The sequence below is a fragment of the Artemia franciscana genome, chromosome 3, assembly GCF_032884065.1.
Source record: "Artemia franciscana chromosome 3, ASM3288406v1, whole genome shotgun sequence".
NCBI lineage: Eukaryota > Metazoa > Arthropoda > Branchiopoda > Anostraca > Artemiidae > Artemia > Artemia franciscana.
In genome coordinates, this window is record NC_088865.1 from 16,897,893 (window position 1) to 16,925,583 (window position 27,691).

The window sequence follows — 27,691 nt, forward strand, 5'->3', positions numbered from 1 at the left end:
TTCAGTCATTTCAGTAGGTTCTTCAGTCAGTTGGGGTGGTGCTTCACGCCATGTTTGTCATGTTTTCACGTCATGTTTGTGTGTTGACTGACGTCATGTTTGTCGACTGACGAGATTAAAGACCGGGACATTGGGACACAAATGACGACCGGGACACTGGGACATAGGGAATATAAATGACGACCGGGACACTCAAAGAGAAAGCGACCGGGACACAAGGAATGTTCGATTAGCAATCACCATCGACAAAGCACCGGGACGCAAATGACGACCGGGACACAGGGAATATAAATGACGACCAGGACACTCAAAGAGAAATTACAGACCAGGACACCGGAATAAAAATGACGACCAGGACAAAAATGAAGACCGGGACACAGGGAATATAAATGATGACCGCAACACTCAAAGAGAAATTACAGACTGGGACACCGGGACACAAATGACGATCGGGACACAGGGAAACAACAACGGGGACGCCGGGGGGCACAGGGGGTATATAAATGACGACGGGACACAAAGAATGTTCGATTAGCAATCACCATCAACAAGGCTCAAGGGCAATCATTAGAATTTTGAGGTATAGATCTGAATACAGATTGTTTTACCCATGGAAAATTATATGTTGCATGTTCAAGAGTCTGTGTGTCTGTGTGTCGAGTGACGTCACTGTCCGCATATGACGTCTGAATTATTTCATCACATACCATTTCAAAAACGAATGTATTCAAGCCGAAGTAGCTCAGTTATATAACTAACTTTGTTGGCACAGTGGGTTTGACCTTAGCGTGGTAATACGGGACCCAGAGATCGAACCATGCTGCAGGAATGCACTACAGGGCCGACGCAGGGACCTTAGTAGTCAAGAAGCGTTGTTAATCCGATACAAATACAGTAGCTCAGTTGGTTAAGCGTTATGTTTCAGGTTCTAGGTCCGAGAGGCTTCAGGTTTGAGCCTTGGCTTTAGGATTAAAACGAAAGAAGAAAAAAAAATATAAAAACTACAAAAAAACTAAAAAGAAAATACTAAAAAAAACTAAAAAAGCTAAAAAACTAAAAAAAAAACAAAAAAAGGGTAAAAAACTAAAAAAGTAAAAAAAAAACTAAAAAAGTAAAAAAAAACTAAAAAAAAACTAAAAAAAAGGTAAAAACTACAAAAAAACTAAAAAGAAAAAAAAAACTAAAAAAACTAAAAAGAAAAAAAACTAAAAAACTAAAAAACTAAAAAAACTAAAAAGTGAAAAAGAAAAAAACTAAAAAAACTAAAAACTGAAAAAGAAAAAAAAAATAAAAAAAGGAAAAAAACTGACATATAAAGGAGAAAAAGAAAACTAAAAAAAATGAAAATAAAAATTAAAAAAGGTAAATGTATTCAAGGCGAAGTAGCTGAGTTGGTAAAGCGTTGTTCCTGGTTCTAGGTCCGAGAGGTTCCAGGTTCAAACCTTGGCTTTAGCATTAATACAAAAGAAGACAAAAAACTAAAAAAGAAAAAAACTAAAAAACTGGTAAAAACTACTAAAAAACCAATAAAGCTAAAAAACTAAAAAAGAAAAAAACTAAAAAACAGGTAAAAACTACTAAAAAACTAATAAAGCTAAAAAACTAAAAAAAGAACTAAAAAAAGATAAAAACTAAAAAAGAAAAAAAATTAAAAAACTAAAAAAAGGGTAAAAACAGCAAAAAAACTAAAAAGAAAAAACTAAAAACTAATAAAGAAACTAAAACCTGAAAAAGAAAAAAAACTAAAAAAGGAAAAAAACTGAAAAATAAAGAAGAAGAAAACTAAAAAAAATAAAATAAAAAAAATAAAAAAGGTAAAAACTATAAAAAAACTAAAAAGAAAAAAGAAAAAAAACTAAAAAGGTAAAAAATAGGTAAAAACCAAAAAAAAAAAAAAAAAAAGAAAAAAAGGAAAAAAACTAAAAATTTATTCCATCGTATACCAATTCAAAAACGAATGTATATACAGACCGGGACACTGGGAATATAAATGACGACCGGGACACTGAAAGAGAAATTACAAACTGGGACACCGGGACACAAATGACGAATGGGACGTGTGTGTCGACTGACGTCATGTTTGTGTGTCGACTGACGTCATGTTTGTCGACTATATATGACGACTGGGACACAGGGACACAAATACAACGGGGACGCTGGGGGGAACAGAAGGATACATAAATGACGATGGGGACACGGGGAATGTTTGATTAGCAATCACCATCAACAAAGCTCAAGGGCAATCATTATAATCACAAGTTGTCTGTGTGTGTGTGTGTCGAGTGACGTCATGTTTGTGTATCGACTGACGTCATGTTTGTCGACTGACGTCATTTTAAGAATTGAGCTGTATGCGTCATGAAGTTGTTTGTCAACTGACGTCATGTTTGTCAACTGATGAAATTACATACCGGGACACAGGGAATATAATGACGACCGGGTCACAGGGACACAACTACAATGGGGACACCGGGGAGGGGGGGCACAGGGGAATATATAAATTACGACGGGGACGCAGGGAATGTTCGATTAGCAATCACCATCAACAAAGCCCAAGGGCAATCATTAGAATCATGAGGTTGACGCCCGGGACATTCAAAGAGAAATTAGACTGGGACACAAATGACGACCAGGACACAGGGAATATAAATGACAACCGGTACACAGGGACACAACTACAACGGGGACGACGGTGACACAGGGAATGTTCGATTAGCAATCAGCATCAACAAAGATCAAGGGCAATCATTAGAATCAGGAGGTATAGATTTGAATACGGATTGTTTTTCCCATGGACAATTTTTATGTTGCATGTTCAAGAATCGGTAAACCTGACAATTTATTTATATGCACAGACAATGGGACAGCGAAGAATGTTGTATATTCGCAAGTTTTACGTAGTTAAAAACATATATTTATATATATATATATATATATATATATATATATATATATATATATATATATATTTATCTATATTCACAGGTTGGAAACAGGGACACAACTACAATGGCGCGTAACGACTTACGCGCGCGGGGGGCTTTGGGGGGGGGTGCGAAGCGCCTCCCTAACAGATACTATATATATATATATATATATATATATATATATATATATATATATATATATATATATATATAAATAAGTTGTCTGTGTGTGTGTGTCTGTCGAGTGACGTCATTTTTGTGTGTTGACTGACGAAATTACAGACCAGGACATCGAGACACAAATGACGACCGGGACACAGGCACATAGGGAATATAAATGACGACCGGGACACTCAAAGAGAAAGCGACCGGGACGGACACAAGGAATGTTCGATTAGCAATCACGATCAACAAAGCACTGGGACACAAATGACAACCGGGACACAGGGAGTATAAATGACGACCAGGACATGAGTAAAAAAAAACTAAAAAACTAAAAAAAAGGTAAAAACTACAAAAAACTAAAAAGAAAAAAAAACAACTAAAAACTAATAAAAAAAAAACTAAAAAAGCTAAAAAACTAAAAAAACTAAAAAAGAAAAAAAAATAAAAAAAGAAAAAAAAATGAAAAATAAAGGAGAAAAACAAGACTAAAAAAAAATAAAAATAAAAAAAAGAAAAAAAAACTAAAAAAAGTAAAAACTAAAAAGAAAAAAAGGGGAAAAATACAAAAATTTATTTCATCATATATCATTTCAAAAACGAATGTATATACAGACCGGGAAACCGGGATACAAACGACGACCGGGACATAGGGAATATAAATGACGACCGGGACACATGGACACAACTACAACCGGGACGCCGGGGGGCACAGGGGGATATATAAATGACGACAGTGACACAGGGAATGGTCGATTAGCAATCACTATCAACAAAGCTCAAGGGCAATCATTAGAATCATGAGGTATAGATCTGAATACGGATTGTTTTCCCATGGACCATTATATGTTGCATGTTCAAGAGTCGGTAAACCTGACAATCTATTTACATGCACAGACAATGGGACAGCAAAGAATGTTGTATATTCGCAAGTTTTACGTAGTTAAAAACATACATCTACAACGAAAAGAGAAATCTTTTTCTCTTTAATCTATATTCACAGGTGGGACACAGGGACACAACTACAATGGCGCGTAACGACTTACGCACGCGGGGGAGGGGGCTTGGGGGGGCGCAAAGCGCCCCCACCAACTAGTTGTTGGGGTGGCGCTTCGCGCCACCCCAACAGCTAATATATATATATATATATATATATATATATATATATATATATATATATATATATATATATATATATATATATATATATATATATATTCATATATATTTATCCTTGAGATAGGTTTCATTTGACTCATCAGAATGAGGCCTCCCTTATCCAAAATAGGATAAAGATTATAAGTTTATTTCAATACTTCCGCGTCACATTTTAACTGGCTATTAACATTTTGCATTGGAATATGAAGTATTTCATTTTTTAGACAAGGTGACTTCACCTCCCATTTTGGCTTATCAGTCCCTCCACGGATGCCTTAGAGGAAGAAAAAAAATTACAACTGTTATAAACGATGATTCGTTGGAATAAAAAAAATGTTTTCGTAGCATTTGAACTAACAAACGTGATTAGACCGAAAGCACAACACAAGCACCGTAAATTTGGGATGGGTGAAAATTAACAGCCTGGACCGCCAAATGAAACTTGACATATTCGAGCGCCAAAGGATATACATCCTTTAGACCATTTCTGGTGAATAGGGTGTCAAATCGATGTTTCAGTTGCTGGGTCTTTTTTTTTAAAGGGACAATTAGCAAGCTGGTCGGACAACCTTGCTACGGGGGAGATTCAACTCTGGGCCCAGAATTGCCAAGTAGAGGATCAATCCACTGTGCTGCGTCAAGGTTTACAACAAAGGGCATAGGAAAGATGTTTGAAATTGTCAAAATTTAACAAAAAATAAATATGTGGTTAGAACACAAGTGAAAGGGGGAATCAGAACGAGTCACTAACAAAAATAAAGAAAAAAGACGTTTGCGTCTAGAAGACTTGCAACAACAAGGACTTGCAAAAATTCTTCAGTTTGTGCTCAGTTGACCGTGTTCAGTTTTCAGCATGGTTTTATTTTATTTTCCATCCATAAAAAGACATGCATAGTTAGACAACTAATTGTTCCTACAGTCTACTTCCCGCTTCGTAAGTACTTTAAAGTCTGTATTTGATACTAATTGACTAGTGTACTAGATTGGAAATATTTTGTCCGTGAGCATAGGAGTTGACAAATAGTATTGATAGTTTTCACTCCTTCCGATAATTTTGAAAACAAAGGTGATTTAGATTTTTTGCAAATTAATTCTGACCATTTTATATTTCAGGACCGCCCTACTTCCTAATGACGAGGTTTGCAATTTTAGAACTATGTGGATTATCATTCGTATCCTGTTTACATTGTATGGCATCTCTCCAATTCAGCCGCCCCCACCAACAGTGTCATTTTATATACTTTGGATTATTTAACTATAATGGGACACCTCATCAGCTAATATTAGCCATGGGGACGGCTAACCAGTTGATTGTTGTCTGGAAGGCCTTTTTTTTTTTGCAAAAAGAATCGTAAACAGTTACACAATCATTCCATGCATACTTGCCATTGGTGTCGATTCTTTCATCCCAAGGGTAAGTAACCTTCCCTTTTTCCTTCTGTTTATTTTTTTTTAATATCTGGTATGCATGGTATAATTATTGGATTTTAGGAAATGATATTGGTAGCTTACATTGAAAAAGTTAAAAAGCATTAAAGCGAATTATAGTTCTTGTTATAGAAGACGAAAATATTATGGGCTGGATGAACCTTACGGGAAGTATATTTACGTATGGCTCAATTACTGTGAATAGTAACTGCGTGATCAGTTTGCTGCTTGGTCAGTAACTGCTTGGTCAACTATCTTCTGGTTAGTATTATCTGGGGTACAAGGCTTAAAACTATTCTAAGGAGGCTTATCCACCTTTTTCTTGATATGAACTGAAAGATCAATCGTTAGTGTTTGTACCATAGCCGATAATATTGAATATAAAATTGGTTCCTGTTTGTGCAAGCTGAATTAGTCGAAAAAATTATGTAGGTACTGTTTGGTGTTACCTCCGACAACTGTATGGTTGGAGTCCAATTTATATTTTAAACACAATTTTAATATGCAGTGAAAGTATAAAAGCCATTAACTTTTAGTTATGGATGTAAATCTACTCAAGGTAATGAGGCTAATAGATATTAAAAATAGAAAAAATTGGCCTTTTCGAGCCTTTTTTGCTGGCACATATCTGCCATATTTTTTTTGCAGTTCAACAACGCTTGGGGCGCGTGGTTTGTTCCACCTGTTGTAGAGGATTTCTGAAAATAAAGGCCCCCAGTATGAAATATGGCTTTATTCCGCTAACAGGAAATAGGACTTCGACTTTCTGAATTTTGCCTAATAGAATGATGCCAAACAATTCAATGAAACTGTCTGAGTCCAATACATTTGATAAATAATACTTTTCAAATTCCATTGAGCCATTGCGACGCACACCCACAAAAACAAAACAAAAAATGCAAGTTCAAAGCACAATTTTTCAACATTTTTGCCTTTCAAACCCCTTCGTTTGCTATCATAAATTTTCCCAACTATTCTAAAATCTCTTTTCCTTCGGTCAAAAGAGGGTAGACAGCAGAGATGCTTCCAAGTAGGTTGTGTTGTCTTTGAAACGAATGCTGTTACTTCACCATCACTCTAAAGGAAGCTTTTTTTCCTTTCAATGACATCCTCACTCAGGTACCTTTCTAGTTCCTCATTAATATTATCTGCTGACTCTTCTTCACCCCTTGTCGAAATTGCAAGTCTGTTATCAAACATGCTGTCAATCCAACCTGCTGTTCCTCCTCTCCTTTTTTTGGATACAGGGATGCAACTAGTATTTTAAGTATGGAGAAGGAATTTAAAGAATGTGTCCAAAAAATTGTCCAACAAATGCTGACAAATTTCGACTAACAAGCTAGATTTCCAATGTAAATAGTTACAATTTCGAATGTATTGGCACCGCATACCGAACTTCCTCCCTCCTCATCTAGTGAAATCCACTCCCTTAACTATGCCCCTAACTGGATAGTACGGTTTTAACCGAATGATTCATGGATCTCTTACCCACGCAAGTGAACATTCATTAAACCAAAACGTATGATCTATTGTATTCTATTTAGTTTTTTTGATAGAAATTGTAGGTTTGTGAGCTCAGCATTTATTTTGAATATTGATGACCCAATTGTGATTTGACAAGTAGGTATGTACTGACAACAAATACGCTTTGACTTCATTTGAATCACCTCTGCTGATCTCTCCACCATGGTCAGACTTAGCTGGTGGCTTCATTTCTAAGGACTGGACAATGAAAAATTACCATAAAAAATCTCGTACCATTTTCTTGATAAGTTGCGCATGAAAAAAAAATCAGCCTGTTTTTCTTTTTTTTTGGTGGATATTCGAGTATGACACTGACTTCAATATTGGCCTGATATATTGGCCGGCCATTGTATCGGTCGGGCTCTAAACCGTTTGGAAGAACCTATTTTCTTCTAATGGGTCCACTTAATAAGCCAACATCGACTCCCCGACATCTACCTAGTATTCTTCAAACCTCAAGACAATTGGACTTAAGAACACCGAACCCTTGTTAACCTGATTGTATTCTCTTAAAGTTTCGATGTTCTAACCAATCTAACACTCTTAAAAATGAAACTGCTATATAAAAACGAATACAAGTGGTACTCCTGAGCCAAACAAATTCTTTAGGCTCCAAATTTTCTTAAAATCTGTTTGCTGAACTAAATCGTACTTTTTCGTTTTGGCATAACCTCAAGCTTCTGACCTATAGTGAAGACTTGCAACTTCTTTTATCTGAAGGAGACGTCTCTGAATTTTCACATCAACTAACTGACCTAAATTACTTAAAAGGATATTTATTTGCTTATTACCCTTTCAATTACAATCTTCTTAATGCTTAGACATCCCTATTAGCGTGCAGACTTGATGCCCAAATAAACAACCTATTCTTTAACCTCTAACATTTGTCCTCCAAAATTAGCTTCAGTCCCAGATTAAACCTCTCATGTACTCCGAAATGAGATTTTCCTCCTCCTCTTTAATACCTTGCTCTTTGCGCTAAATTTTAACTTTTTTTTTTTACGACTTATAAAACACAATGGCAGTTTAGCTAGAATAAAAAGCTTTTCCCAAAAATATTAAAAAGTTTATCGTGAAGATCGCAAGGTGATGAGGATCGGGGGGGGGGGGGGGGGCTCTTCATATACGGAATAATTTTGTTCGTTTTGAGTTTTGATGTTGGTTCTTATTTTCAGTCAAAAAATTTTTTTGTGTTTATTATTCAATTGGAACAAGGATCTACTGCGTCTTGGGGCATATCTCAAAAAATGGATATGGCTTCTTAGACGTGTAGTTTCTATTAATATTTAATTTTAATGATCTATTTACTACAATTCAGCAAAAAATGACAGGTTAGCTTTTTCAATTTTGGGACTTTTTAAGTCTTAACCACCTCAAAATCTTTTTTTTTTTTTTTTTTTTTTTTTTTTTTTTTTTTTTTTGAAAACTAGTTTTTCAGGGTAGCAGAAAAAATCCTTTTAATTTATATCACGTTTAGGTATAAGAATATTTGAAGTTTTTCCTAACTTTCTTTACTCCATTATGTTATTCATGATAGACCTGTCCTGCAAATGATAAAGAGAAGAAAAATGCAAGAGAGCCTGCCAATTAGATCTATTCTTAGAGCATGATATCATATCTTAGAGCAGTTAGTTATTAGAATCAATGTAAGGACAATACTTTGAAATTTTGGTGCCTCATAAGAAACGAAAATAAAACAGAAGCTCATGAGCATTATCTTTCTAATTGCTGTTTCCTGTATTAATGTTCAAATACTGATTTTTTATTTGTTTAATGACTGATGATACATGTAAATTACATCCTATAATATAATTTATTTTAAATTTTTTGAATCGTACGATTTTTATTGTCCCTCCTTATTTTAGATAACATACCCTCCCATTCGATTTTTTAAAATTGAACTTTTATTCAGAAGATCTTTGACTGGAAATTCTTTTCAAGTTTTTTTTGCTGATTTAATGCATCAAATCAACAAAAATTATTTTTAAATAAAATAAATCCAATTCACAAACAGTTTGGGGGGAGTCCATGTTATTGTCGAAGGCATTTTTTATTTGGCCTTTCAACTATGTTGAACAAAATTGCTATCTTAAGATCTTTACCAGGTTACTTTGGGGGATAAAATGCTTGGGAGGGGAGCTATAAAAGACACTAAGAAGTTTTAATTTCAGTTTGAAAGAGTCCTCCTTCTAAAAAGACACTAGAAGTTTTAATTTCAGTTTGAAAGAGTCCTCCTCTGATATTCGAAGACCATTGGCTCGACACGATTGCACATGGTGAAAAAATACACAAACTTGATATTCTGCAGAGGAGAGCTTGAAATCACTGGAAGTAGCCTTCTCTGATACGTTGAATTAATGGTATTATTTTATCAAAATCGCCTTATTTTTGGGGTTGTTTCACCATTTTTCAAAAATCATGCCAATTTCTTTAGATTCTTAGTTTTTGATGCGTAGCCTTAAACTTGCTGATTTTTATATATTTGGAAACAGCATAAAAAGTCAATTTTGGTGTACCTATTGGTGTCAAAATACCAGTTTTTAGATTTTCTGTCACTATTGAGCCACATCAGTTCTTATGCTCAGGTCATTGCCATGTACTGCTATTTAGTAATACCACTGATTTCTTTATGTTCAACAAAACCGTAGAGTTCCTAATAATCCTTCATCATATCATATGTATATATGTTTTTTTTTTCAGTTACTCATCTGGTTGTGCCCCCCTCCACTTGTTTTTCCATTTCAAAATACATTGTGAAATTGGAGCGGGTCATTTTTTTACCAGCATGGCTTCAAAAGTATTGGTTCAATAAGTCTTTAAGGACTTCGAAATGTTTGAGAGTTGTTAGAAATTGGATAGACCGTGCAACCGTAAGTGTTTTCAATCTGATAAAATATTGTTTTTTCCATCATGTAACAGTTATTTTCGAAAATAATGTGGCCACAGCTTTGATTGTTGCTAATTTTCAAGCAGTTTGTGGTACTGAATTTCAAAATTTTAAGAACGCGTTTGTCATGTTATTATTTAAAATAAAATTTATTAGCTGAAGAATATTATATTAACAATGGTCCTTTTGCCATCTTGTCCGCCAAAAGTTACTATAAATCAGTAGAACCTAAGAGATTCTGCAATCATTTGATTATACCAAGAAGATGAATAAATTGTCAATTTCTTAACTATTTGTATCTGCCGAAGTTTGATCCTACAAGTTTCAAGGTTTAAAAAAAATTCTCTGGAGCAATATCAGGAAAACTTGAAAAATCCAAACCCTTTGATCTGCGTTTAATTGTTAGCCACATGGATAGCCAATTTTTTTTACTTGTTTTTATAATCAGCAGATAGTTAATTTGAGATAATTTACCTGGTTTGAATTCTTCAACCCACAGGACTTTTGCTTTATGAACTGCGCACCTTCAGGAAAAAACATTATCGCAAACATATGTCCGAAGGAATAAAAAAAATGTCAAGTTTTGTAAGATATAGGAGAAATGAAGAATATTTTATTGCGAAAATAAAACATATAGCTCAACCCAAAGCTAATATTTACAAGAAGTAACAGGTTTGAAGAATACTTCTGTTTATAAAAGCTGTTTTTAGATAGAAAAGATTCGAAAGTAAGCAAAGAGAGATTTCTCTTATTATGTACTTCACAAACCCGTAGAGGGTCCTGTATCTCTCACAAGGTTTGAAAATTAAAACTTTCAAAATTTTATGCTAAATCAAATCACCCTTATATATTTAGAACTAAAAAAAGGAAGAATTGTATTGGATGCAACAAAACTGTTCAAGGAACTATGGAATAAATGCTAGAAAATTCTGTATTGCTTCTCTTCAACCCAAGAAAGAAAAATAAGATAGCAATTTAGCTTGACAATTACTAATTTGAGTCTTTTTTAACTCTGTTATAAATCTGGAAAATGTAAAAATTGCAAGTTGGGTCTTATAAACTTTTATTGTCTGGATTTTTTTTCATTATTTTAAGTTTCAAGTTATTACGAATCATGTTACATAAGAATTTTTATCTCTTTTGTTAGTTTTCCCATATATATATACTAGCTGTTGGAGTGGCGCTTCGCGCCACCCCAACACCTAGTTGGTGGGGCACTTCGCGCCCCCCAAGCCCCCCCGCGCGCGTAAATCGTTACGTGCCATTGTAGTTTTGTCCCTGTGTCCCACCTGTGAATATAGATAGATTTATATATGTGTTTCAAACTATGTAAAAATTGCGAATATACAACATTCTTGGCTTTCCCATTGTCTGTGCATATACAAAGCCGTATGTACTAATAATGACGTCATATGCAAACGCTCTTTTTACAAACAAACAAACATGCATACACACAACTCGTTTGTATATAGATAGATACAATACAAATTAACTGCGTAAAACTTGCGAATATACAACATTCTTCGTTGTCCAATTGTCGCTGTATATAAATAGATTGTCAGATTTACCGACCCTCGAACATGCAACGTACAATTGTCCATGGGAAAAACAATCAGTATTAAGATCTATACCACATTTTTCTAATGATTGACCTTGAGCTTTGTTAATGGTGATTGCAAATGCTAATCGAATTGGGAATTACAATCTTTTAAATTGAAAAGGCAGATCCGTTGGAATCATGGGAATGCGAGGAATAAGAACAGCCTCACCCTCAAAAGGCCCTGTCAAGATTGTGGCCTCTATTAGGTTTTCCATTGTTTTTTTTTTACGGCAAGTCGTGCGCCATTGCAAAGCTTTGGTGGGTTGATATTTCTTAAAAGTATTATTGGTACGCCTATTTTTAGTTGTAGCACGTGTGGTGGAAACCCTGAAAGATCCACGGAATTTAAAAATTCAGATGGATAATTAACCGCTTCATTTGGTTCCAAAACTGTGTCGACTGACTTGTAAAGGACTGCCTGGTCTCGAATCTTGGTCAAAACAATATTGTTGATTTCGTGGACGTCTATATTTTTGGGTGCGAGAATCGCTCTTTCACTTAGCTATTTATTATTTTTATAATTTTTTAGAATATTCGGAAATACTTTTTTAATCAATTCATTTTTGGACGTCACTAAATTACAGAAATCAGCAGGTAGTTGTATACGTCCTGAAATTGAGTCTACTGGGAGCTTTCCGTTTCCAATTGCCAGCAATTGATCTGAAAATGTTTGACCAGAGTCATCGTTTTGCAATCGGATACGCATATTTGTAGTTAATTTTAATGTTTTTACGTGTGCCCATAAATTAGAATTTTTCAGGCAAGCATTCATTTCATCTGCAGGAGTTGATCTAGGTATTATAGGTAACGTTTGCCGGAAATCTCCCGCAAGCAATATTAATGTGCTGACAAAGGGTTTCGACTTCCTCGCAAATCTTTCAAGCATTGATCCTGAGCCTCGAGCGATTTTTTGTGTGCCATTGTGCACTAATCCCAAATAATAAGTTTGCATTGCTGCAACACTTTACCCATCCCAGATGATTTGGAAATATTGCACGTGGGAGTTTCCGTAGAATGCAAATTGAGAGGCAATTTCAAAGCGGAATGAGCAGTTTTTCCACCAGACAGCAGTGTTGCGGCTATTCCGGACGACGCAATTGCCAACGCTATATCATTTTTTGACCGAATTGATGCCAGAATCAGTTTTATCACAAACGTTTTACCAGTACCTCCTGGCGCATCCAAAAAGAAAATTTCTCCAACGTTGTTATCGACACAATGCATTATCGTATCATAAATGTCTTTTTGTTCCGACGTTAACTTGGAAATGTTATTTTGTACATACGACAATAGATCACTCGTACTGTAACTTTGTTCACGATCCAATTCTACACAAGTCGAAACAGCAGCGATACGGTTAGGTGAAGGCATTCCCAAATCCTGAAGAGGTTTGTTTGCCATACGTACGCACAAATCTTCTATAATAACTAAAGTGTAGTTATTAATTCATTCATGTTGATTGGGGTGAACGGTGTAGAGTCTTCCTATCGTGGTATCTTTGAAGATGGTAGGTTGGCCGTCGACTGACTTACCCTGTTTTCGACGGTCAAATACTTTATTTTTAGTATTCCACGTGTAATACGAAGGCACTACAGTATACAGCAGTTTTTTTGCAAAAGAATCATTTTTGCAAAGCGAAAAGAAACCGGTTAACTTTGTATCCGATAGATTCAGGACTCTTTGTTGCACGTTGGTTTCCGAGAAATAAACACGTTGACCATGCTGTAAATGTACCGCTAAGTGAACAACAGCTGGACTACGTTCATGTATCGGAAATGAAAGAATTCGCCAAACAGCTTCATTACTGCTTATGTATCTTCCAGCCTGGTATTGTACGATTTCGTCGATATCTTTGATTTCGACGAATTCAATGGTGCCATTGTTTCACCATTGAATTTCAAGGCCTTGCAATAGGGACAAATTTTAGACATAGTCCCGATTTGAACACATCTACTCAAGCTATAATCATCGACTGGGCTGCACCTGAATGCCAGGCGATAACTTTCAGGTTGTTCTGATTCCTCGGCGCGCTTTCTTTTCTTACTTTCTCTATCAGCAGCAAGCCTGATTTTTGCTGTTCTTGTGATTCCTCGGCACGCCTTCTTTTTTCACTTTCTCTTTTAGCAGCAAGTCTGGTTTCATGTTGCTCTGGTAGTTCCTCGGCACGCCTTCTTTTTTCACTTTCTCTTTTAGCAGCAAGTCTGCTTTCGCGTTGCTCTGGTAGTTCCTTGGCACGCTTTCTGTTCTTTCTTTCTCTATCAGCCTCAAGCCTGTTTCCTTGCTGTTCTTTTGATTCGTCGGCACGCTTTCTTTTCTGACTTTCTCTATCAGCAGCAAGTTTTTTGGCATAGACTCTTTGAGCATCTTCCTCGGCTGTTGCCATTCTAAGTTCATCAGTCATTTTAAAGTTAAACATTAATAGATTTCTACGTGAACGCATGTCTTAAATATCTTTAATGACGTCACCGTCATAACAAAAATGACGACAACTAACTTCATGACGTCAGTCAACACATAAACATGACGTCACCTGACAGACACATCCACAGACAACTTATTTATATATATATAAATAATGTATATATATATATATATATATATATATATATATATATATATATATATATATATATATATATTATATATATTATATATATAATATATATATAATATATATATATATACATATATATATATACATATATATATATATATATATATATATATATATATATATATATATATATATATATATATATATATATATATATATATATATATATATATATATATATATATATATATATATATATACATATATATATATATATTAGTGCCAGAGGGGTTAATACCAAGTGCCATAAAAACGATAAGAAATTAAATATAAAAAAATATTTTCAACCGGAGCAACATTAAAATTTTAAACGAACAGATATTATACGGGAGATTACCTCCTCCTCAATACCTTGCTCTTTACGCTAGAGTTTGCCTTTTGTTCCAATTCTTTAGGAACGGTACCTGAAACGCAATTAGAATAAGAAGCATTTTTTAAAGTACTAAAACCTTTAGCGTGAAAAACTAGGTATTGAGGAGGGGGCAACACCCCTCATATATGGAATAATTTCTCTTCGTTTCAAGTTTTAATGTTGCTTCTTACTTTCAGTTGAAAAAACTTGTTCTTTTAAATTAAATTAAGAGTCCGTGTCATAGTCAGAATTTCAGTCTAATTCTTCAATGGAACGCACGGGAAGGATGGGGTCAACATTTCTCTCCCTAAGAGGGAGGGGTGTATCTTCAAAGTTTTTAATCTTACCCCCTTTAAAATCTTAGGTCAAAGTTGGTTCAATTAATAATATAAATATAGCTTACATTATATGTTATCTATATATATAAAAACTAGCTGTTGGGGTGGCGCTTCGCGCCCCCCCCCCAAGCCCCTCCCCGCGCGCGTAAGTCGTTACGCGCCATTGTAGTTGTGTCCCTGTGTCCCACATGTGAATAGATATATATATATATATATATATATATATATATATATATATATATATATATATATATATATATGTGTGTGTGTGTGTGTGTGTTTTTAACTACTTAAAACATGCGAATATACAACATTCTTCGCTTTCCCATTGTCTATTCATATAAATAGATTGTCAGGTTTACTTACTCTTGAACATGCAACATATAATTGTCCATGGGAAAAACAATCCGTATTCAGATCTATACCTCGTTATTCTAATGATGTGTCCCCGTGTCTCGGTCGTCATTTATGTTCCCTGTGTTCCGGTCGTCATTTGTGTCCCTGTGTCCTAGTTTTTAATTTCTCTTTGAGTGTCCCGGTCGTCATTTATATTCCCTGTGTCCCGGTGTCCCGGTATTCATTTGTGTCCCGGTGTCCCGGTCTGTAATTTCTATTCGAACAATCCCTGTGTCCCGGTCGTCATTTATATATCCCGCCTGTGCCCCTGGCGTCCCCGTTGTAGTTGTGTCCCTGTGTCCCGGTCGTCATTTATATTCCCTGTGTCCCGGTCGTGATTTGTGTCCGGGTGTCCCAGTCTGTAATTTCTCTTTGAGGTTCCCAATCGTCATTCATATTCCCTGTGTCCCGGTCGTCATATATATATATATATATATATATATATATATATATATATATATATATATATATATATATATATATATATATATATATATATATATACAGAGGCGCAATTTGGGCCAAACCTTGGGGTGGGCATGAACTCAATTTTGGGCCCCCCAACTTTCACAAAAGAAAAAAATTAGAGTTTTGGCAGCACACCGATTGAATATTCTAAGTAAAAACTCATTTTCGGCACCCGTGTGTTGCATGGAAATGTACTGTAACCAATGTCGAATTCAGCCACACTGACCTCTAAGATTAATCATAACATCAAAGATCATAATCAACGAGGTTAAGTGATTAAACTGCATGTGGAAAATTCAACCAGACTAAAGGCTGGCCCTCCTCAGCGAAAAACTTTCTTATTTAAGTAAACAATACGTCAGTGAAAGTAATAGGTGTGCAGTAATTTTAAATCAATTGGAGAGAATGGATTATGTTGAACATAATAGATTATCATGGCTGGCAAAGGGCCCTTTGTGGTGGAAGCTTGGGCCCCCCTGAAAAATCTGGGGTGGGCATTTGCCCACCCATGACCCCCCCCCCCCAAATGGCACCTCTGGGCTCACCTGAATGTTCTTTGTCTTTTCCACCATGTAACCATTATATGCTTTTTCTTTGTTTACTGTTAATAACAAAATGGCTATCTCAAAACCTTAATTGAATACATTTCAGGAAAAGAGTATGTCAGTGAAGGGGGTGGGCTAATTGCGCTAAATCACTTTTGACTCTTAAAAGGGAACTAGAACTACACTTTTCCAATCAAATGTGCCTCTCCTAAATTTCACTTGACCACCCCTTTTTGATTTTATATACCATCTTCAGATTAGGCCAGCATTTTAAAGGTTTTATTATTACCCCGCCCCAGAAAAAATCAACGATCTCTTTTTGACTAACTCTGTTAATTGATTTTTTTTTCAGGACTGTTTCCTCGTTAATCTGATCGTAGCTAACAGATGGATAGAGAGAATGCTGTTGATGTTGAGAGATGGAACAATGAATGTTGTTCCATTCTTCCCATATTGGGTAAATAATAATTTACAAGTTTGAGTTGTTGAAGTTAATGTTAGAATAAAACGTATTTACTCTGTGTGAACTATTTTTCATTGCAAAAATGAAAGCTCTGTTCCCTAACTGTTCACTATACCTACTCTTCCCTGTTCCCTTCTTGAGTTAGGTGGTAAGAGTTACTGATCTTGATCGTTCATACCTTTAAGTACTAGACTGTGGCACACATTTTCAGTGGTTACCCTAGAAAGGGTAATTCAACCCGTTTTATCGGAAGTGATAAAATATTACAAGAATAGAGTGGTCTTCATTCATTGGTTAATTCTTATGTAAGTGTTTTTAGGCTGCTTCTATTCAAAACTATTCCTCCGCCCTCTAAAAAACAATTATTTTTCCGTATGTCTTATATGTATGAAAATTTGCAAAACTTTCCAGTCCCCACTTACATCTCATTGTTACTGCAATAGCTACAAACTAGCTCAAAGAAAACAAAGGCTCATAATAGCCAAGAGCTTAAGAAAACGCTTAGAAAAATCTCTCTTGTAGGATAATTTGACGTTAATGCTGATTAAGGAATGATCGATATTATTTACATTCATCTTAATAATATAAGATGATTTAAATGGGGTCGAATTAGATGGGGATACAGTGAATTAGATAGGGAATTAGATGGGTAGAGTGCAAGCTTCTGATTTTCTAATGTTTGAAATGGGAGCAGTTATAATCTTTCTAGCTACAACATGATTGAATTGATAATTAACTACTATAAATTTACTCGCTTTAGATTCCTTTAAAAGTATAGAATAATCCTTAACTTACAAAGTGGTTCTTTGCTTAGTTATTAGGTACGAAATGGATAAAAGCGTATGAAAAGGTTAAAAGGAAAAATTCGTTAGAATTTTCTTTAAAAAATATTTTGTGAGAAAAAAAAAATTTACTCTGTTCCTTTTTTTTATTGATATTAATTCAAAAAGAAATTCCACAAAACATGGTTTTCTGTAAAAAAAAAAAGAACAATTATCAAGACGATAACATAATTTGAGCTTTACCGAAACAAAAAACAAACGACCGTGGATACGGATATTTATTCTTTAAGGCTCTAATAATTTTATTTTTATTACAATAAAAAGAGGAAACATTTAAAACGTATTTTGTTTTCTGTTAAGCGCAAATTTTTCTCTGGTCTTGAGAAGGCAGGGGGTTATCAGCCCTACCCCTGTTAATATTTGCTCGTTCTGAGTTTGACTCGGCTTTTATTGTAACATTTGTTTGTTTTGAATTTCTTTTATTTATTGATAGTGATTTGTGGTAGTTTTACGCTGGAAAGATTATTTGAATTTATTTCTGCTCATTTTTGGCCTAATAGAAAATTTCACTTTTTTGAAAAACTTGTTTTGTGGAAAAAGTTTTTTTTTTTTATTAATTTTTGTTCGTATTTTATTGTCTTAGTCTTTCAGTTTTTCGGTTTTTGGTTTTTTATATAAGAATCCATAGGTTGGCTCGCTATTTCTATGTCAGAGAAACTTTTTAGACAATGTTTAATCTTGACACAAATAGTATTTTTAATTTAAATCTATACCACCTCAAGTTGACCGAACAATACAACTTGATATCATTCCCAAAAAATTCTATCTATGGTATTTTACAACCTGTATACACTTATGCTCTTTATTTATTTAAATTGTAGGAGCAGAAGTATTAATACTAATAGCCAAAAAAAGTTTAAACTTAATACCCTCAGTTGCTCTCAGTATATTGCTGAAGTAACTTAATGGCAATCACTAACACAATGCCTGGAGTGGTGCTGTCTATGATATTGCTTATATGTCCTTTTGAAAACCTGCATGCATACAGTTTTCTCGTTTAATAGAAATTCCCCCTAAACTGTCCAGTGTAGCAAATGTAGTGGTGGTATTAAAAATGTGTGCATAGTGCCTCTTGGCTAGTCCAAATACCCCCAACTGACCTTTAAAGGTCTAACTTACTAAATTTGCTATGTATAATGTAAATTGTTCTTGAGATTTTGCTGTGTCATCTTTTTGAAAGTCCACATTCACATTGTTTCTTTCGATTTAGTTCAACGTCCACCTAAATATTAATTTAAAGCTTCAGCTTAGTAACCAGAGTTTGTGTAGCAGCAGTAGTTCTAGCAGTATTAGTAGCAGGTTGTGCATAGCGCCTTCTTTTATCTTCAACATCCCCTTCAATACATATTTAATACCCTCAGTTTTGATAGCAGTGGTATTGGTAGTAGCAGTAGAATTAATTGTAATACCCTAAGCTTTATTGGCAGTAATAATTACTGCCTAATAACTAAGAAGTAATAATAATGGTAAGTTCAACATCTTTAGGTTTGTTCAACATCCCTCACAAAAGTCCTGTTAGTTCCAACTACACAACAAACTGTTTCTAAGATATTGCTGTTACACCCTTTTGACAACCTGCAAACAGTCGGTGTGTTGTGATTCAGTTCACCTTCACCCCTCAAAATTCCCAGAAAATTTCAGCTGCACACCCTTAGACATAGTTGTAATAGCAGTCAGAGTAGTAGTATTGACATTAATGGTAATAGTATTAATAGTAATAATGGTAGTACTAGTTTCAACATTAATATTACTATATTGCCTATTGATCAGTAGAACATCCCCTCATCAAGTCTTGGAAGTTTCAACTCCATACAATTAGCCAATGTTATGACATTGCTCATATGTCCATTTCATGACCTGCATATTCATATATCTCTTGAAACTTTCATCTCATTGCTCTTAGCCTTACAAGTAGTTACAATAGAAATAGTAGTAGTAGTAATTGTAGCAGTAATACAGTACTAGCAGTAGTGTGCAAATAATGCCTATTGGTCGGATGATCTTACCCTAGAAGCATTCTTTGAAAGTTCCAAATTCATTCAAAACCAATTCTTGAGATGTTTTTTTTTATAATGTGCATGCACATATCGCCTTTTGATTTAATTTGAATATTCCTTCAATGTTGTAAATGGAGCAGTGTGGTATCAGTAGTGATAGTAGTTGTAGTAGAGTTAGTAGGATGGAAATATCTCCTTTTTGGTCATCTCCCTTATCATATCCTGATTTTTACAAATTAAAATGCTCTATTTTTTCTGGAGTTACGCCCTTTTGACAATCATTATACACATAGCGGGTTTAGATTTAATTTAACAATCCCGTCAGCATTCTCTAAAAGGCTCACCTGAATGCCCTTTGTCTTCTTCGAAAGTAAAGTTCGAACAAGCACACGAATATTGTATGTAAACAATGAACGAATTGCTTAACTTAACCCCAATCCTTGTCCTCAGGACTGAGGGGAGGTTGACATCCCCTAAGAGATAATTTTTGAACCTTTCAACAATAGTGAACAAAAAAGGTTACTTAAAACTTTTATCGGATGTGTTTTAGGGAATGATAGGCTTGGAGGACGCTGATTGCCCTACATTCATTCCGACGACTCTTAGAAAAGGGCACAAAGACTCCTACTTCCAGTCAGATGAGCTCCATCAGATCCAAAGCTCATTTAACCACCTGATCTATAATAATCTTACAATACTTACACCTGGGCTCTGGGGATTTGTGTTCATCATGTAGACATTATATGATTATTTTTTTTTACTGTTAATAACAAAATGGCTATCTCAAAACGTTAATTGAATACATTTCAGGAAAAGAGTATGTCAGTGAAGGGGGGGGGGGGTAGTTGCTCTCAATCACTTTTGACTCTTAAAAGGGAACTAGAACTACACATTTCCAATCAAATGTGCCTCTTCTAAATTTCACTTGACCACCCATTTTTGATTAAATATACCATCTTCAGATCAGGTCAGCATTAAGGATCTGCAGATCGAAGATCGGGGAGATCAAACCAACAAAGAAATTGAATTTTACCGAATATTTGAGGCTTTAATAGGGATAAAACAATACTGCCCACACAGACAATTTAGCCAACGAGATAAAGAGTGATTATTTTAATATATGCAAAAGAGTGTCTTAATTTCATTGGTTCAAATTTGTAAGGATTTCCGTAAGATGTTCTCAATGTGTGAAAATAATGCTTATAATGAGTATAATGCTTATAATGCATGTAACAAGAAGCAGTGGCTATTGATGTAAAATAAATATTAAATTATTATCTCCCCAATAAAAGGCCCCCAAAGCAGTCATTTTACTTTTAGTGCATATTAAAACGGAATAAAAATAAACGGACTTTAGATTATCCTACGTTAAGGTAGATGACGTTGGTTTTTTATTTCTTTTCTTTTAGATCAACTTTAATTTTGACTCTGATTGTCTCCCATACTCTTCTCTCACTTATGTTAATATTTGTTTGTTTTAAGTTTGGTACGTTTTAAGTTATTCTTTAATTGTAAGGCTTGAAGACTATGCAAAGACATTTTGCTGAAATTATTTGCTTTGAAGGGGCAATTGGGGGAGTTTAAGGTTTTGAAACACCCTCTTAAGTTTTTTTTAAATGGTGGCTTCCTGGAAAATTACTTAAAAAGTATGGCAACTTTCTGGCATTTGTCCCTCCGTTCTCCAAAGGTGGTCTGAATCAACCTCCCAAAAAAAAAAAATGTTTTTCCAATCATGAAAATTCGCATAATCAATCAGATGTTCCTTAAGGCAGGGGGAGGGTCTAAAAGGGACTTTTGCAGAGGAATTGCTTGGGCCGAACCAGCCAAAATCACAAATTTTCCTGAATTACTGGGTGCTTTCAGTGGATACGTATATTATAATAAAATTTTAAAGGTTTTATTATTACCCCCACCCCAGAAAAAATCCTTTGAAACTGGCTGTTTATGGTAGATTTTGACTAACTCTGTTAATTCATTTTTGACTAACTCTGTTAATTGATTTTTGACTAACTCTGTTAATTGATTTTTTTTTAGGACCGTTTCCTTATTATTCTGATCGAACTTAACAGATGGATAGAGAGAATGCTGTTGATGTTGAGAGATGGAAGAATGAATGCTGAACCTATTCTTCCTGAATAGGGAAAATAGGAATTTACCAGTTTGAGATGTTGAAGTTTATAATAGAATAAAACGTATTTACTCTGTGTGAACTATTTGTCATTGCAAAAATGAAAGCTCTGTTCTCTAACTGTTCACTATACTTACTCTTCCCTGTTCCCTTCTGAGCTAGGTGGTAAGAGTTACTGATCTTGATCGTTCATACCTTTATATACTAGATTGTGGCACACATTTTCAGTATTTTTAATCAGAATTTTTAACTACTTAGTCAAGGTTTTGAATATTTAATTTTACTGTACAATACTAAATAATTGAGCTTCAACAAAAATTAATTGGAGAGAGCGTGGTGGAAGTGTATGTAGATCTCAGGCTACAATTAAAAAAGAATAGAATTGAAACCTTTCATAAAGTAGTAAAAAAAAGGCCTTACCTGATTTCCAGCAGGCAAATCAGATGAACCTGAAGCAGCAGGTAAATCAGATGAACCTCAACCAGCAGACAGATCAGATGAACCTCAACCAGCAGGCAACAGTTTTTCATGGCACTTGGTATTAACCAAGTGACATGTAGCAATCGCAAATTCCGTCGGTCCCGATTTTGCTACTTTAGGCACTTCCAGGTAAGCTAGGACGATGAAATTGGCGTATCGGAGATCGGACCATATTAAATTGGAAATAGTCGTTTTCCCGATTTGACCATCTGGAGTGGGGAGTGGGGGGCCCGTTAATTCGGAAAAAAAATTGAAAAAATGAGGTACTTTTAACTTACGAACGGGTGATCGGATCACAATGAAATTTGATATTTAGAAGGAGGATATCGTTTCTCAGATCTCTTACTTTAACTCCTGACCAGATCTGGTGACATTGGAGGGGGGGAGTTGGGAGGCGGAGACCTAAAACTTGGAAAACACTTAGAGTGGAAGGATCGGGATGAAACTTAGTGGGAAAAATAAGCACAAGTCCTAGATACATGACTGACATAACCGGAACGGATCCACTCTCTTTGGGGTAGTAAGGGGGGTAATTCTGAAAAATTAGAAAAAATGACGCATATTTAACTTACGAAGGAGTGATCGGATCTTCATGAAACTTTATATTTAGAAGGACCTCGTAACTCAGATCTCTTACTCAGAACTCAGGACCTCAGACTCAGATCTTTGGTATTTATATCTTACGAGTGGGTGATCGGATCTAAATGAATTTTGAAATTTAGAAGGACATCGTGACTCAGAGCTCTTATTTTAAATCCTGACCGGCATTAAGCCTCTGATTTTCGTTTTAAATAATCTATTGATTCTTAGGATTTTGTTAGAGCTCATACCATATGAGCCCAAATTATCAGAAAGAAAAATATTGACAAGAGTTATACAGTGACAGGTTTTGATTAATTATATTACATAGAATCCTAAGATATACATAAAATCGGATACAAATCCTTTAACATTTATTATTTCTTAGATATCGCTTACTCCATTCACAAAAATTATAACACATACAAAAAAAAACATGAAACCTAAAGCGCCAGATAACATCCACAACCAGCAGTAACCACTTAACTTTCAGCCGGGGCTTCCACGGCAGCTTCAGGCGCAGTTTCTGCAGGGTTTGGTTCGACAGGTGTTGCTTCGACGGGGGTTGCCTCTGCAGGTGTTGCTTCTGGAGGTACGGCTTCTGTAGGTACTGTTTCTGCAGGCAGTGTTTCTGCAGGTGATGCTTCGGCAGGAGGGGCATCAGCTGCTGGTACTTCACCTGCCTCAGCAGGAGTTGATTCAGGAGTCGGTGCTGGCTCTCCATCTGCTGGTGCAGCTTCAGTGGATAAACCTTTAAAAATTGATTTTATTTACTTAGCTTAGTTAGTAATAAAATAAAAAGAAAAGTAAAGAGCAAATCCTAAGCTTTGACAGAATATAAGCAATTGCACAAAATGGAAATAAAAATGACAGTGCGCCACATATCATGCGTTTCAAGATCAACATTTTAGGCACTGGCATCTATTGTCTAAAAATGGCAGCCTCTATAAGTATTGACCATTCTGTTCAGTTTCTTGCCTCAGACTTATTTGACGTTTGAGTGCTTTCAATTGCAAAAAAAATATTGATGCATGAGCTACTGGCTAGAAAACGAGATTACAAAAGGTTGATCAAAATCTAGACTGACAGACAAAGAGTACAAACAGTATCTATGACAACACTTAATTTCATCCTTACTATTTGTCGCACATAATCAAATTACCTTCAGTAGCAGGTTGGTCTGAAGCTGACTGATCAGGAGCAGCCGGCTGCTCTATGGTAGCTGGCATTGTCTCGCCTTCAGCTGGGGGTGGTGGGGCTAGACCTAGTTGAAATATTAGTTAAGAATACAGGTAGCTTAAAGTTAAAATTCATTCACCTAGTCCATTTTTACATTAATAAAGCTACTTTCTTAAAAATTGTTTTCTGATTTGCAAAGTTGTATGCTGTGACCCGGGTAAATATACACGCCCCCCCCCCCCCCCCATCGCAACTGTTGTCTCAAAATTTTGCATTTTTCCAATAATTCTCGATATGATTTTGTTACTTCTGCGTTTTTTTCGAAGTGCGTTTTTTTATCAAAATTCGACTCTAAATGGCCAAAATGACGTGAAAGGAAAATTCTATCAAAATACTTCACTGAGTCTCTCACGATTAGGAATTAATGTCCCTAGGTATTTAGATTATCTGTTAAAGAAGCTTTGCCTAGCTTATTACCTCTAAGCCTTATTCAAACTACTGGGAACTGGTATAAAATAGCACAGGTCTTCTTATCTCTACACAGAGGGGAAAGGGAAAAGCTTCCACCCTAAATAAGATACTTGTTATATTGTTTCCTTTTCCCATCTTAGAGATTTTACAGTATGTCGATAAAAAATATATGAGACCAGTTTCCTTGGAAACTGCGTATAGTATCCCTCTTAATAAAGATGAAACCAGCGGACAGATGTGCGTAAAAATCAGCTTAAAACGAAGAGCGAACAAAAAGACCAGATTGTAAGTATTGAATGGAGGGACGGGAGGAGGGACATATTTAGAGTGGCTCAAATTTTGAAGCAGGGACCGCTTGGGAAAAAGCAAAACAAGAAAAAGTTAATTATTAACAAGAAATAAGCAAAGACAAATGGGGAAAATCCAGGAAATCAAGTAATCTTGAAATGTTATGAGAGGGAGCTTGAGGCCCTGTGTTTCCTTACCATGATTAAATAATAAAAAAACACTAGTTTTTTTTTAACTGAAAGAAAGGAGCGACATTAAACTTAAAACGAACAGAAATTACTCCGTGCATGAAAGGGGCTGTTCCCTTTTCAATGCCCCGCTCTTTACGCTAAAGTTTAACTCTTTCTCTTAACTCTACTTTATTAAACATTAAAAACTTTAGGGTAAAGAGCGGGGCGTTGAAAAGGGAACATCCCCTTTCATACACGGATTAATTTCTGTTAGTTTTAAGTTTTAATGTCGCTCCTTACTTTCAGTTAAAAAAAAAACTAGTTTTTTTATTTAATTTCTAAACGTTTTTGAATTAATGCATGTTTGATTTCGGCTCTCCGCACATAAATCATTAAAATGAAATTTGTATATTAATTCTTTTTTTGGCTAAATGGCTTTCTCTTAGTTTTGATCAGACGATTTCGAGAAAGAAGGGGTGGAGGAGGAGGCCTAGTTGCCCTCCAATTTTTTGGCTTCGTGAAAAGGCAACTAGAACTTTTAATTTTTAACGAACGTTTTTATTAGTAAAAAATATACGGAACTTAAGAATTAACTTAAGTAACAAACTTTTATATTCTCACATTTTTATTATGTATATAAGGGGGGTTTGTCCCCTCGCTAATACCTCACTCTTTACACTAAAGCTTAAATTTGGCCCAACTCTTTAAGAATGACCCCTGAATCAGAAAGGCCGTAAAATAAATAGTTGAAATTACCAAAAATACTTTAGCGTAAAGAGCGAGGTATTTAGGAGGAGATAAACCCCTGGTATGCGTAATAATCTCTGTTCGTTTTAAGTTTAATGCTGCTCCTACTTTCAGTTGAAAAAAACTTTGTCACATTTATTTTTTCATTGTTTTTTTTTTATAATAATGCTAGAAAATCCTGCGCCTTCTTCATTGAATTTCTCTTCCGCTATGACATATTCCTCCAAGGAAAAATCCGATTCTTTTGATGTGTCTTTTAGTATCAAAATCCTGTTTTTTAGAGCTTCGTTTACTATTGAGCCGGGTCGCTCCTTACTACAGTTCGTTACCACGAACTATTTGATTAAAACATGTTAAAACAATGAAGTTACAATGAACAAGTTACAACAAACAATGAAGTTAAAACAAATATCTTTGATAAGAAAAGTAAGTATCGACGATCCCTTGGATTCAGAAAAAAAACGGACAAAAACCATAGACAGTGCATTCACGTTGACTCAGCATAAAACTCTGTGTCCCCCGTGCATATTATTCCCAGCCTGGTCCCGCTGAGCAGATGGCCAGGGAAACTAGGGATAGAGATCAACCAATTGCAAATTAAAATTTCTAATACCCCATTAAGGACCATAATCTAACGGATGGTAACTCGGCTCCCCTTCAAAGCTCTGCGCACCTTCAGCCCCGTATGACAGTAGATAAATATTTCAAGATATCCAATTATGCCAGAATGGCAGAAGGTCCGGAAATTTCTCTTTAGGAGAGACCTGATTCATTCAATTCCACAACCAAGGGTCAAAATTATGTTGTGAATAAGACAGAGATCTTCATGAGCTTATGTTGTGAGAGCTTAACAGTATATAAGACAGAGCTTAATAGATGCACATTAACAGAAACTGGATATGTTATACCTTGCTGAAATTGAAGTCCTTCAAGAATTTTTAATGTGTATGACGGAAGGGCACAAAGAGAGGCTTTGGAGCCTTTTCCTCTCCCATCTTAAAATTTAGAATCACTGGCACAGTGTGCTCCTTGTGACTTGCAACGATTCAGGGACTATTTAGGGAAAGGTTCTAAATGTTTAATATTCTAAACCTCTAAACCTCTAATCCTTAACCGCTCAATAATGGTACTAGAATACATATTTAACTTTAGTTGAAAATTTAATGAATTTAACCAAATTTAATATAGAACAGATTCAAGTCATAAATTAAAATATGTATTTTGCTTGTTTCCTTCTCCTTTGGTTTTAAGTAAAGATTGAAATATGTTATTATCGTCTATTAAAGAAGGAAAATAAAGAATAGAGAGAAGCTAAACCAAGACATTAGTTATTGTCCGAGATTAAGGTTTCTTGATCCTATTTCTCATACTTTTTTGCTTGTTATTGTGATTCACACCATGTCAAGAATCTGTGGAATGGATTCTAAAAAACTATTGGATTTGCTGAACTTTTTTGAAAACACTGCCTATGGTTTCCCTTAATTTTAGAGTCAAAGAAAATTTAATGCTCTTGTAATAGTTCAATTTTATAATCTTTTGTCATAAATATAATATGTTCCTACTAAATTTTCCAAATTTGTTAAAATACATGAACCTAGTATTTAATGTTAAAAATATATAAATTACCTTCTACTGGTGCAGCTTCACCTTCAGCTGGGGGTTGTTCTTCTCCTGCTGGTGTCTCAGCGGGAGCACCTTCCCCTGATTCAGCCTAGAAAAAAAATAAATTTATTTCGGATTTTAATTGAGGAGAGCCTTTAATATGAGCATTGACACCAACAGGGAGGGGAGAAAGTAGCAATTGAAGAAGCAAAAAGCACCAGGGAATGTTGTATTTTACATCATTATTGTCAGGAGAAACAACCTTCTTTCCTTGATGTTTATTTTTCGCAGGCCTAACCGAAATACCTATTCCTAGGATTGTATCAAACTTCATGAATATTCTCAA

General features: G+C 35.1%; 3 protein-coding genes across 5 annotated transcripts in view; 1 reads left to right on the forward strand and 2 right to left on the reverse strand.

Moving 5' to 3' along the window:
* The window catches only part of LOC136024950 (uncharacterized), a 28,979-nt gene extending 7,052 nt beyond the window's left edge, over nt 1-21,927 (forward strand). For both annotated transcript variants that reach the window (XM_065700544.1, XM_065700543.1), the window contains exons 2-5: nt 5,361-5,661; nt 9,900-10,069; nt 16,752-16,856; nt 21,736-21,927. In XM_065700544.1, coding sequence (XP_065556616.1) covers nt 5,622-5,661; nt 9,900-10,069; nt 16,752-16,856; nt 21,736-21,840 — 420 coding nt within the window. In that variant the 5' untranslated portion in view covers nt 5,361-5,621 and the 3' untranslated portion in view covers nt 21,841-21,927. The remainder of the gene's footprint in view (nt 1-5,360; nt 5,662-9,899; nt 10,070-16,751; nt 16,857-21,735) is intronic.
* LOC136024952 (insulin-degrading enzyme-like) overlaps nt 1-27,691 on the reverse strand; it is a 234,273-nt gene that overhangs the window by 56,352 nt on the left and 150,230 nt on the right. The gene's annotated exons all lie outside the window — the stretch shown is intronic.
* The window catches only part of LOC136024670 (tropomyosin-1, isoforms 33/34-like), a 5,947-nt gene continuing 1,501 nt past the window's right edge, over nt 23,246-27,691 (reverse strand). Inside the window, exons 2-3 of the mRNA XM_065700093.1 lie at nt 27,370-27,454; nt 23,246-23,639 (exon numbers count right to left, since the gene is read on the reverse strand). Coding sequence (XP_065556165.1) covers nt 23,371-23,639; nt 27,370-27,454 — 354 coding nt within the window. The 3' untranslated portion in view covers nt 23,246-23,370. The remainder of the gene's footprint in view (nt 23,640-27,369; nt 27,455-27,691) is intronic.